At 44.1% G+C, this 13,081-nt stretch overlaps 1 protein-coding gene across 5 annotated transcripts in view; it reads right to left on the bottom strand.

The window, feature by feature from the left end:
• LOC124186767 (hypoxia-inducible factor 1-alpha) overlaps positions 1-13,081 on the bottom strand; it is a 50,030-nt gene that overhangs the window by 35,497 nt on the left and 1,452 nt on the right. Inside the window, exons 1-6 of one of the 5 annotated variants that reach the window (XM_046578752.1) lie at positions 4,321-5,519; positions 1,630-1,817; positions 1,342-1,490; positions 854-1,042; positions 464-729; positions 273-379 (exon numbers count right to left, since the gene is read on the bottom strand). In XM_046578752.1, coding sequence (XP_046434708.1) covers positions 273-379; positions 464-729; positions 854-1,042; positions 1,342-1,490; positions 1,630-1,817; positions 4,321-5,102 — 1,681 coding nt within the window. In that variant the 5' untranslated portion in view covers positions 5,103-5,519. Of the gene's footprint in view, positions 1-272; positions 380-463; positions 730-853; positions 1,043-1,341; positions 1,491-1,629; positions 1,818-3,185; positions 3,260-4,320; positions 5,520-13,081 lie in introns of those variants that run through there. The other 4 variants (XM_046578753.1, XM_046578754.1, XM_046578756.1 and 1 more) reach the window with 4 other exon arrangements.

Genomic DNA, 13,081 nt, shown 5'->3' with positions numbered 1-13,081 from the left:
CTTTGAACCGAGCGGGGGCGTTCGAAAACTATAACAAGAAAAGTGTTCTATAAAAGAAAGGAGAAGAAAAAAGTTTCGGTTTATTAATGTAATATGTGATCGCGCAGAATATGAGAGATATATGGATCTTTTGATCGATTGATTGATTGCTTGATTGATTGATTGATTGATTGATTGATCGATTGAATTGAAAATGAATAGAATGAAATAAAAAACTACCGATGAACGACACAAAGAGAGACAGGATAGTCCATTGGTTAAAAAATACTCACGCGACTTGAACGATTTGTCGAGTAGAGGATTGTCGAGGGCGTGATGAAAGTCAAAAACCGACTGGCCAACGAGCTCGCTGATATCCCAGCCGAGATACTCGGCCAATCTGCAAGGTAATATCGATGATTTAAAGAGGGATATAGATCCGAACGGAGCTTCGCCCTGGCGTCCAACAGAGGCGCGTACTCACTTCTCGTCGGCGTAGGTGAACTTCATGTTCAGGCTGTGCTTCGATAAGAAGGTGTGCCGGCCGAGGGGCACCTCGATGTTGCTCGGATGGGGAATCGGACAGCCGACGACAACGAGGCAGCCGGAGCTGCTCTCCTTTTCCTGCTTCTCGATCTTCACGTGAGCCCCTTCAAAGGAATCGACGCTGTCGCCATTCTCATCGAGCTGATTCTGAGGCGTCGAAAGGTCCCGAGGCGTCGCCACGACGTGACCCGTGCAGTGTATCACCTGCTCGAAAATTTCTTCCGTAAATAGGTTGCATTCGAAATACAAAAGTCAACGTTCAATGTTGTTTCGTACAAGATATATGTATTAATTATCATTGCGTTAGGACCAAGGCGATAACGCATACCTTGTACGAGGCGCTCTTCAGGTTGACTTTCCTCCCTTTGGTGGTCAGAGTGCACTTCAGTCTGAGGAACAGATTGCACATTTGTTTCGCGTCGTTAACCCCGGAGGGCTTCATCGACAAGCATTCGCGAAGCTCCTCGTGATCGCACGGATGGCTGTAGTCGTAGACGTTCTGACCCATCATGTCCATCTGAAAGAGAACGAGACGACGTTGGCAATTTCATTAAGATACAATTATCTTTATCAACTCCGAGGCGCAGCCGAAATTATTATTACAACTTTCCCAAAATCAGTTCATCGTATATTTATCATACGAACAATGACATTGCTGTGCGACCGTAGATTCAGTTTTTTTATTATCGAATAAAACCGATGTGAAAATTTTTAATTGGGGACGAATTAAAAGTACAATGCAGGGGTTCATCGTGTTTTTTTCTTGACATTACCATCGCCGGTTTTTGCGACTACGTATGATTACGATTATTATACCTGTGAAACTCCGAGGTAATCGCTGACGTTTTCGGACAGGTAGATCATATCGCCGTCGCTGGATAGGACGAACATAAATCCGTCGAGTGCTTTCAGGAACGCCGCGTCCGTCTCTACGGATGTTTCCGACGTTGGAGACGTGTCCGGTACTGGTGGGTAGAATTTTGCAATAGTTTCATTAGAATGTCATACATGTATAATAAAAAATGCAGCGAAAATATCAAATCAACGTCAATACGTCACAGATACGTCAATCATACGTGGGTATCGTTTCTTATTTATACTCACTGGCATCAATGACCGTTCGAACTTTGAGGTAAGCGATGGCGAGCCGCATCACGCTGGCCTTGTCGAGGTGGGCAGCCTGCTCGATCGGTACCGGAAGCGCATTCGCCAATGCGGTAAATATGTTTGTTTCTTTGCTTCGCCGACATCGTGCGGCGTCCCGAGATTTCTCCTTCCGTTTTTCATTGCTTCTGGAATTGAAAGAAAAATACCAAGTCTTTCAACAGGCACCTAGATACGGTGAATTATACCTATGCAGAGTTACACTATACTTATATCGGTACGAAAGTTGCATACAGGCAACAAATTTAACTCAGACTATGAAAGAAAATTATAATTCGGCAGAGGTCAAGTAATTTAGACCGTAGTGAGATTAGCTTGAATTTCCAAATTTAGTCGGACGCGAGACCGTTATATTTTCCAAACAGTGAGAAATCACGCGCACCGGCTGATAATAAAACTTGATTTAGTCCCTCTCTGTCTCTTCCGGTTCAGGTACGTCGATCAAATCGACTGCAATCACGCGTCGCTGCTGCCCCTGTCTCTTGCTTTCAATTATCAGAGTGGACACTCGGATAGCGGATAGCGGCGCAGAGAAGCGGCAAATCAGACCAAAGTAAGGCCGATCCTGGGTCAGAGGTCACTGAGCATCGTGACCAGGGTTTCGAGTTGCGTATAAGGTGTAGTAGATCATTATTCAAGTCCCGGCCTCTGATATTCAAAATACCGCTTATTTATCTCTGCACAGGGTGTATAATAGTAGGGATAATAATTAGATCCGTACACGAGATAGGATAATATATAGGCGCACACGTACAAGCGGTTGCCATTGTAACGAATTCGCAACTCGACTCTCACTCGCACTCCAAGTCCTAGGACTTACAAGTGGTATTTTCAATTTTAGTCCGCGCGTGCGCATTCGCTTACTCACTCGACCGCCATGGAAATGGGTACGTTGTGTACGGAAAACTCGCATGGAAAAACGCGTGAAACGTGCTCGCGTTAGATAAATAAAATCTCTTTGAATCGAAAAAGCATGTCATTCACCATATTCAGCATGACGCAACATTACTCATACGCACATGTAAGGATTAATTTCTGCGTGTTGCACAGTTTCGCGATTCGGGGAACGCTTCAAGATACGTTCCGTGGGTATGTTGCCAAGTTTGTATACCTACTGCACACATGCATGTACAACGATATGAGTCATATCGCCGAGCACTGATTATTTCTTATAACCCAGCAGTTTATAATAATTTGCTACTGCGATTGTCGTATACCTAATGGGTATTGTGTATAGTCAATACCGCATTTAATGGGGACCCGAATCGAACCGAAGGTTGTCGTAGCTCCGTTTTAAGACATTATTATCGCGTATCGATTCTTAGCTTATCCACGGATCTATCTTATACGCGAACGTTGTTTTATTGCTCGTCACACTCGACCAGACTTTAGCATATAACGCGACCCAGATAAGAAAACACCGCAAGATCCTGTCAGTTAAACTGATTACGCCAAGTTATTTATATTCTATTATCCTTGCAAATCGTCGCACTCACCGCCTTGTATACTTTGACCAAGTTTCAGTAAATATACACCAAGTGTAAGGTAGCTGCATTTTTCAACAGCCTGAACCCATATTCGTAGACTTCCTCTTCCGGTAGTTATTTTTTTCCTTGCGCTGCTTGCGAAGTCATAATGTACGAGCTAATTATTTCTATTCCCTGTACGGAAACACCGAAGTCTGCCTTATATAACCAGTCCAACGGCTACCGCGCCCAGATTTCTATGCTGCCTCGCAGAGACGGGGTAATAAACGATAAGACGAATAACGTAAAACGGCTGTGAAGGAAAAAGAAGCATTACTGTCATAATATTGTTATTTTTGTTTCAGACAAATTTGCCATTAGTGGAAAAACGCGTTAAGACGGTCCCGACGATCCAAATTTATAATGATCGTGCGTCACGAGCCGATCGAATTCCGCACCGTAACGCAGCTAGCATGACACGAATAATTTTGTCCACAACACATTACATACAGGGGGGCATTTGATCGTCTGGGTGAATAGAATTGTGTCTTTTTCCTCTGGTTGATTTGGTTGCGCACCTGCCCCGTGCGAACCGCATTATAAGAAACTATCGTACAGTCAAGACGGATTTTGACGACAATTTTTGCCGTCGTAACTACGGATTTGGTCGAACCGCGTAACTAATGCCGCGGTAAAAACTGGACTAATTTGGAAGAGAAATGAAAAGACAGGCGCTTACGATGCGTCATCCGTATAAATGTATAATAAACAATGTATGTATGAGACGAGGGGGAACGGCGTAACCGCCAACAATAATGACTATAAACAAAATGCGATAGTAGAATAACACCTAATACACAACAGTTTCGGTGTAGAAATAACAACGAAACCTCGATGTATCGACGAGACCCTTGGAACGCTGCAACAACACAAAGACGGCGATCTTGAACCATTTTACCCGAGAGTTTACTGTTCGAGATAAGAGCTACGAAGGAGCCACTCGGTCGTCTTCGGTTTCGATTCGATGAGACAAGCGTATCGGCTCTCCCCCTCCCCGTCCTTAGAAATTACAAAGCACGATAACGAAAGCCCTCGAGGCGGTCGGTGGATTATATATAAAAATTTGCTATCCGCGAAACGTCTCGTCTCGCAGTATGGAACTTACAGTGAATCCTCGTCGTATCGTTGGCTGTATTCACAATCAGCCAGGGTGAGGTGGGAGGTATTTTCCCCGTAATAGAATCCCGATTCGTTGAAGGGGTCCTGCAGGCAGGGGTACGTCGGCGGCTCGCCGGAGCGTCCGAAGCCCTCGTACCCGTCGGCGAGGAGCATCGGACACTGGGTGGCCGGGCACCGGAGCCACTGATACTCGGTGCAGAAGTTGTCACTTCTCGCATTAAACTCGGGAAACGGTGTCTTTATCTCGGGATTTAGGTTCGGCTGCAGCTCGAACCACGAGACGGGCTGATCGAAGCGGGTCCGAGACGGCGGACGGTTCCATTTCGTTGAGCCGCGAGGGAAGTCCGCGTTTTCTCCTCGTGGCTCGAGGCCGGCCGTCGCCATTTTGGTCTCGTTCGTCGATAAGAAGCCGTCGTTCTCGGAGCCCCCTAAGCCGTTCCTCATTTCGGCCCACATCCGTAACTCCGAAGGACCAGCGATCTTCGCGTGCCCGGAAATCCCCGCGTTGGCGACCGAATGTCTCTTCTCGCTGCCGCAGGTGTATCTGATCCTCTCGTTGCTTCTGTCATAGTCACCTTCGAAGTAACGTCCCAAATCCTCGACGTCGAGTGTCTGCTTCAGACCGCAGTGTCCAACTCCTTGCGAATAATTCACGTTCATGGCGCATTCGGAGTCTCGATGCTGCATCGTCGGACTGCAGGAGGGATAGACGACCGATCTGCCGATCGCCTCCCCCGCGTTCGACGACATTACCGATCTCCAGTTCATTGCGCTAATTGTTGCCTTCTTTCGATATTCTTTCGCAATGCGGAGAGGATGATCAACGCGATTACGCAACAGCTTCTCCCTGCTTCGTTCTACCGACGTCGTCGTCGTCGTCGTCGTCGTCGTCGTCGTCGTCTCTATTATAATTTCAAATTTTCTTCGCGCGTATAATATTACGGTAGAATCGCCGTATATATTATTTAAATTATTTATATATACCGACACCGCCTCAGTCTTACTAGTCAGATCCAGTGGGGTTTCTTACCCCGACTTACAAAGCTAACTAATGTCTATATGAGGAGGTATAACGTGTAAATCGTTTAAAAAAAGGGAATAAACATCGTTTAATTAGCGCCACAAAAGATGGCCTGGCGATGTCGGTTTCTGCACAGTTTCGTAAGCGCGATTTAAAAAAAAAATTTTATTATTATTGTTGTTGTTGTTATTATTATTATTATTATTATTATTATTGTTGTTACTCCTACTGCTACTACTACTATTGTTGCTATTATTATCGTTTTTGCGACGCCTTCAAATGCGCAATAATTTGCTTCTTCTGCGACAAAATTCTTCTCAGTTTTCTTTCCTTCTCGTATTACATAGGTATATGTGATAAAATAATATCACCACCGTCACCCCGGCTGTTTGTCCAGATTCACTGACACTCGGAGATACAAGTACCTCTTCTACCCGTCGGTCGTCTAACGATAACTAAATCTGAATTCGAAAACGTACCCACTCGATGATTTGGGTATGCTCATGGGGCGGGTGGCAAAACGGCGGTTGCCTAGTCGCGCCGCTATCTTTTCCAACTTCGATAGCCGTTAGCCGATAGATAACGCTGTCGAGAGTCTTGATCAAAATTGTATTTATAAACCCTCTCCTCTCTCACCGCGATTCGTGAGACTGGCGATTAGAAAACTCAATTACGAGACGCGAGTCTCGGAATGAGAGAGAAGGAAAAAAAATGGCTGCAGAGGCTTCTACTTTTTAATTATCTACGATAAAAGAGGAAGTCGAGAAAAAGAACATTATCTACACAACAAAGCAATTACAAAATTAATTTTTAATCTTTCGATGGAAATTGTGAGATGTGCCTTGTATGTACAATATGAAGGAATTGGAACAGAACTTGTTTTACAACGAAACAGCGCTGAGTTTGATTACAGGTATACAATTGCAGCGTACGTGATTAGATAAGAAAAAAAAAAAAAACGCACACACAAGGAGGAATTTCAGATTAGGTAGCGAGGTAGGATTTGTACATTTTTGGAGTTTACTCCTTAAGAAACGATTTGAGTTATAGGGCCCGGTATGGAAATTATATGAGGAGTAAAAATCAAGTGTAATATAAATAATCCGAATAATTACAGATATATGTTTGTTTCTCTTATCATTTTGGAAAATGCGTTCATTTACCCTCTTTTTCTATTCGATATATATCATAATTATCGTTCGTAAGGAGTAAACTCCAGTCGTGCGTCGGAGCTGACACACACATTTTTTTACATTCATAGGCCGAAGAAGACTAGACCAAATAAGTCTCAATGAAATACACGTGGCGCGGGATGATAAACTGTAATTGCGCATATCAAGCGTGTAGACTGCGAGAAAAAAGTCATTGAATCAACCAAATGTTCGGTGACGAACGGCGAAGTACTTATACATTCATTTCTATCAATTGTAGATCTGTTCATCAAACAAAATTCAGTTGAAATCAACCAAGCATTTTGTTAAACCAACGGGTCTTGAATTGACACAAATAAATTATACTTACTTCGCCGCCCGTGATCACACTTTTAGTTCTGTTCTCTCTCTTGCTCCCTATGCATCGATAACCTTTCTTTCTTTGCCGCGGAGTGAATTTCAGGGCAATATTTCTTCCCGCGTAAGAAAAAGAGGACCGCTTCAAGTTAACAACCAGTTCATTTTTTTTTTTTTTTTGTTTTTTCATTTTTTTGTAAAATTGTTGCCTCACGTCTGGAGCAGTGGCGCGCGGTAAAGGCGGTTTATTAATTTTGGCGCAAGTCCAATGAGATCAGCACAGACGAAGCTGCTTGTCCCGATCGTAAAACGTCGCAGGCTCGGCATACCGCGGACTTATGACCTCCGCCGTGTCAATAGGTACTATTCGTACCGTACATGACTACATCGTGTGTCCGCAATTCGCGGTGCAATATTTTGCGAGCCGCACGACGAGCGGCATAGCGAACTTTAAACGAGACGAAATTGACCCGAATTAACGTAGCGACGATCAAGTACGAACGCTTGCAGTGCAGTGCGGCATCAATCAATTAGGTATACCGATTTATAAAGTATATCAGCGATGCTCCTCTCCTTCTCATTACCCGACCTTCATTCTTGGCTTATTCGTCCAACTCCGACATCACGTCACGTATTTAACGTGCACCGATTATTTATCAATAAATCGTCTACAGCTATCCTAGTTTGAATAGCGAAAAAATTTCACGGTAAAATGCAGTGAACGGGCAAATCCTCGCCGCTCGTGTAAGTCTATATGATATAACATTTTTATTCCCCCGGCTACACCGATATGCACAATTAGGTGGGCAATCAATTTTCGATTAAATGGTTAATAAGTATAACAAAAAACACACTGTATCGCCTCGCGATCTAATCTAATGTAATCTGATCGCTCTCGTACGGTGGCGTGAACTTTAGTACACGATCATACGTTTCACAATTTGTGCGTAATACGATGATAGGCTTGAATCACCGTTCTGTAACTGCGTGGATTAAATGTGATTTCGGTGCTGCAAGATAAGTTTTCAGTATTCGGCTGCCGTCCTTTATTACATCACGCGTGTATTTTCGCTATCTTGAGAGGATGAAGGGGTAAAATTGTTTCCCGTAGGTGTAAGCTGACGAGGAACCGCGACGCGGCGGAAATGATCTCGCATCGATAGTTGGGCATAGTGCAGATTCCGGCATTATGATTGGGTAGGAGGTATAAGTTTAAACGTACGAAACGCCGCGAGGAGCAGACGAGAGATGCCGCCACTAGAGAGTATCGGGAAGTTTTAAAAAGATACTCTTTTCAAACAGTGCAACGCCGCTGACAATAAGAGACCACCGATGCACGTACGTGTAAATTTTATCATCATAGCACTATAGATATAAATAGTAACACCGAATCAGTCAGCCGAGAGCAGATTTTCTCATGTCATCTCGCCAAACGAGTCAACGACCCCGCGACGAAGGCGAGCGTGATGTGTGACATATAATTCTTTCGGCTCATGCGGCGATGCGATACGATACGCGCGACTGCAACAGGATGCCGAGGGTGGCGAGGTGGTATTTTCTCGCCGTAAAAATGTGGGGAAAACTAAGTTACCGCCGTCCGCGCATAATTCACTCACGATTATACGAGAGACGTTACGAGGACACAGGAGGAGTAGGCGGAATACGCTTGACGCGTTGCTACTATCGGCGCTGCGGCTACGCAGCAAACAGCATCGGGCTCGTTTAGGAACTGGGTCAACTTATTTCACACACGTACCGCGACTGCTTCACGACACGGGCGGGGCAAAAATTAATAAATAAAAATGATGATAATTAAACACAATTAAAAACAAAAACATGTACGTCGTCAACCTCGGCGTGATTTTTCGATAATAATTAATTTATACATGCGCCCTGCGCCTCCGACGTTTTTAACACGTGCCAGGTACGATTGGACGTTATCAATGAGTGGCAGGTATATTTTCTCCGCCACTTGCAATACTTTTAAAAATCATTTACCGTGATGTTTGATTATCAGATCGAATGTGTTTATAACTACAACACTGAATGGCATTAAAATTCCGGTTTTATACCCAATGGCACTGGAGTGAAACGGAACAGGATAAAAACAAAAAGTCACCCGTCTGCTTGCATTGCCGGTTATTCAGCATATTATACTTACGTGGAAATGTTGTAAATTATCGGTGTATTTTATACTTAAATGCGCAGATGAAAATTCGGTTTGCGACGAAAACTCCTGTCCAATGTCAATCTTGTAATTATACAGCGAATACGAACAAGCCCAATAAATAAGTCACGTAGCGTACCGAATGTCGAAAAATAAAGTGTGTCTTCGCAAATTGCGATCTTATTCTTTCCCTTCTTCTCTTCTGCCCCTGACTCGTAACGCGTGCATTCGTACATTGCGGGAACGAATCGTGCATAATATATCTTGTATCGGCCATACCAGTCCCTCGTTACATCTATTCGAGGTAACGATAATCCAAGGCTTAATTCATGATCTAAGTGTGCATAAATCAATCGCCATATTGTACTCGTGGCCATACGACTTGTGTCTTGGTAACATCCGCATGCCGTTTATACTCTGCAAGCAAAATAAATCGCGGATATTGTTGCATACCTATAGTGAAATCTTCAACGAGAGAGATATTTTTCAAATTTTTATCTCAACTCTTGGAAGTGCCCCAAAGAGGGTGGATTACCTCACTTAAAATACACGTGTCTCGGACACATTCTTAGCATATGTTTTATTGTAAGAGTAATGATGTTCAAAAAAATTTGTAACTGCGAGGTTTTGGCAAAGTACGCTTGCATAATAATATTCAATTACCGTACGTTGGATTTATTATTAAAACATACTCCTTTAATTGTCAACATTGTGTTTGAATTTTCAGAGACTTCATCTGCGAAAATGCCTCCAACGAAGGTGTATTAAATTTCAGTCAGATTTTTTTGACAGTGTACTACGAGGAGAGCGAGACAGAGACTGAGAGAGAAGTATAAGTAGAGAGAGAAAAGGAGTAATAATTATCCGCGAACAGCCGTGCAGTAAACCTTCTCCGAAATTCCGGTGAATTATTTATTTCGCGATGGTCTCGTGACCTTGGACTTGTCCTTCTCTCGGCGACGTCAGGATGTGCTGGTACACGCGTTGCATGCATCCATATCACCGCGCTCACCGCATTTAAAACAGCAACGCGTATGTCAGATCGAACTTTTCGAGTCTCTTTGTCGCTGTACCTAAGCGCCGTGTGTCGGAAAAGGGGAACGAATCGAATCACGCGAACTTCATCATCGGCGCCTTTTTTGTCAACTGTCCTGCACGACGATAGGAGAGGCTAATGAAATGAACAAGATAATTTCAACTCGCGACGCCTCGAATGATCGTAAGAAAAATTTCACATATTATCGTGAAATACAATGCTCTCAATAGAATCACTCTCTCCATACTTCTCAATAGTAAGGTTTCCCCCTCTAGTGCCGCAGCGGCACTATTGAGAGTGCACTGTAATACAAATGATATTACCATTTTTCAGATTCTCGAAAAAACTAGAGGTATATACGGTACGTTCGCATATCTTGCGGTGGATAAGATGATGTAACAGGTCGAGTCTCTGGTTGCTCTAATAATTACAGTGCCGTAGAGAAGCAAAAAACGATGACAATCGCGTGTACGATAAACTGCACCACAGAAGTCACGTAATCCATATAATCGCAAAATATTATTGCCCCCTCTTCCTTCCACACCGCTCCTCTGAAGCACGTTTATACACGTTCTTATTTCACATGGCAATCAACAAGCGCGACAGTGGCATGAAACTGAAGTTGGTGTAACGTTGACGTTCGAAACATCAGGGAAACAAATTATCATTCCGTAACATTAGAATGACTTTCGAGGAGCTGGTTTTGCAAAATATGAAAACGCGATATCCGTCGCGATTTACTAAATTTCCGACAATTCTGAGGGTGCGGAGTAACGATTCTTCCCAAACACGCGTCGTTACGGTAACCTTACTAACTTGATCCTCATACAACAATGGCATCGTACTTGGAATAAAATGAAAACGATTTTATACACGTAAACAAGATTCAAGCAGGACGGGGAAGAAAAGGTAATAGAAACATGGATACATGACGTATGCAACAAGCGGTAAACAACAAAGAAGTATACATATATCGCAGTAGAAACTAAACTCCAATCAGCACCAGCGAGGGAAACAACAACATGCATACATCAGAGACCCTGGTGCAAATAAGTGCATATTCACGCTTCGGCCTACGGGCAAAAACGACTTATTGCTAGCTAGTCACGCGGTGAATAGTACAGTTGCCGTGGATGGTTTTATTACACATATTCATTGTGATCAGGGTTTGCTTAGAACGCATCACCTATACTTAAGGACGCCAGAACGAAACGAAGGCGAAGTTTGTCCTGCCGATTATATGAGAAATAAAGAATACATTGCCCTAGGTCAAGGGTGTTAAATACGGTAAGACGCGATTTCGTCATGACGTCTCGACAGAAAATACACACGCACCCTAATCGCTCGGCAATGAAGCGAAAGCTATTCTCGTAGTACGGTCGAAATTTTGAAAATATTTTTATTGCATACCCAATACGGTAATTACCGTTAGGTGAATCAAGCGAACACACGCAACACATCCCTTTCCATTACAGCGAAGCGCTGCGCCGTATCGCCACTCTGTCGAAATTAGGGAGCTGACCGGCAGAATTCAATCGGATCGAAGACTATGCGAGAAACCGATACCGAAAAGACCAGGCGAACGCGTTATTGCGCTTTTACAGCTCCACGGCATCGGGGCACGTTATTAGCAAATGGAAGACAAAGGGAGGCGATAAAGTGTAAATTACATGTGGAGAGCGAACGCGGTTTTTCTTCGAAACCCGGCGGTGAGGAGTAGTCCAGCCCCTCAATTCCATCTCGTGTATGAAGAAAAGGAAGAAGATACGAAGCGGGAGGGGAAGATAAGGTTCAGCACTCGGCTTCATTGACGTCACGAGGGCGAGGAACAAGTAGAGAATAAACTGGAGAAAAAAAAAAAAAACCAAGAGGCTTTTCGGGCAAAGGGCTAGTTTCGTCAGAGCGAACTATTGTCAGGGTGTACGATTTTGAGCAAACTCATTGGAGTTTCCAAATTTCGAGGCTCGATGAAACTCATCAGAAGCAAAGGTGATTCGGACGTTTGTGAATACGTAACGGATTGGTTAGTCAACAGCCGAAAGTTTCGTTCCTTCCTTTCCGGATGGAAGAAAACACAGTATAAAGATCCGTCTGTTGTACTCGCGGCTTGTGCGTTGCCTTTCGCAAAACAACGGCCAGCGTCTGTGTCCAAACTCTGACGTAAATCCCGCGGTAGCGACGTGACCTGGATGCTTTACAACGCAGCTTATACCGCCGGAGCATCGAATTACCATGGTATTAATAATGGCGATTTGCAGGATTATGTATTTGGGATTATTTTTATGCAAAAGCGGACGCAGCGCGAGAGGCGGATACGAATGCGACGCCAAGCTTTGTTAGCGCGGAATAAGAAAATGACGAGTTTCAGGATCCGCGGACGACAGTGATTTTTCAAATCGAAGTGGAATGCGGAAAATTTGTCGTTCTAGTATGCGGCCAGACTAATGTTTAAATAATAGCCGGTCATTAAATCATGTACCCCGCGCATCGTTGAGACGTATTCGAAGTAAACAGGCGAGAATTTTGTGATGCAGGTGAAAATAGATAATGATTCGGGGCGTCGATACGGGATTATTATTCCCGAGGCGTGTATCTCGAGTGAGTAAGGGCAACGCAACGCGGAGGTATTTGTGACGCAGGGTGGTTGGTCGCTTGGCGTGCATAACCGAGTCGTAATACTCGAGGCCTACTCAAATCTAACAGCAGCTAACGGCTGCTCGACCTACGGCAGTGGAAATATTCCACATCGGCGAGTAGTCGCCGGGGAAGCAACGGCAACCGCAAGGCAAGGCAAAGGCAAGGCGACGCGGCGCAAGGCAACGTAATGCAACGCAACCGCGTTACGACATTGTAATCGAAAAGGTAACGAAATGAAGAAAAAAAAGAAAACGGAGTTCGGTGATAATGGATAATTTAATTTCAATAACGAGGCATTGCGGATGTCAAGGAGGGTGTGGTTGTTCGAGGAATTACCCAAAATAATCGATCCCGATCGTTAGCGTATGAAAGAACGTC

Source organism: Neodiprion fabricii, chromosome 7, assembly GCF_021155785.1.
Source record: "Neodiprion fabricii isolate iyNeoFabr1 chromosome 7, iyNeoFabr1.1, whole genome shotgun sequence".
Lineage (NCBI taxonomy): Eukaryota > Metazoa > Arthropoda > Insecta > Hymenoptera > Diprionidae > Neodiprion > Neodiprion fabricii.
This window is presented reverse-complemented; position numbering and strand designations above follow the sequence as displayed.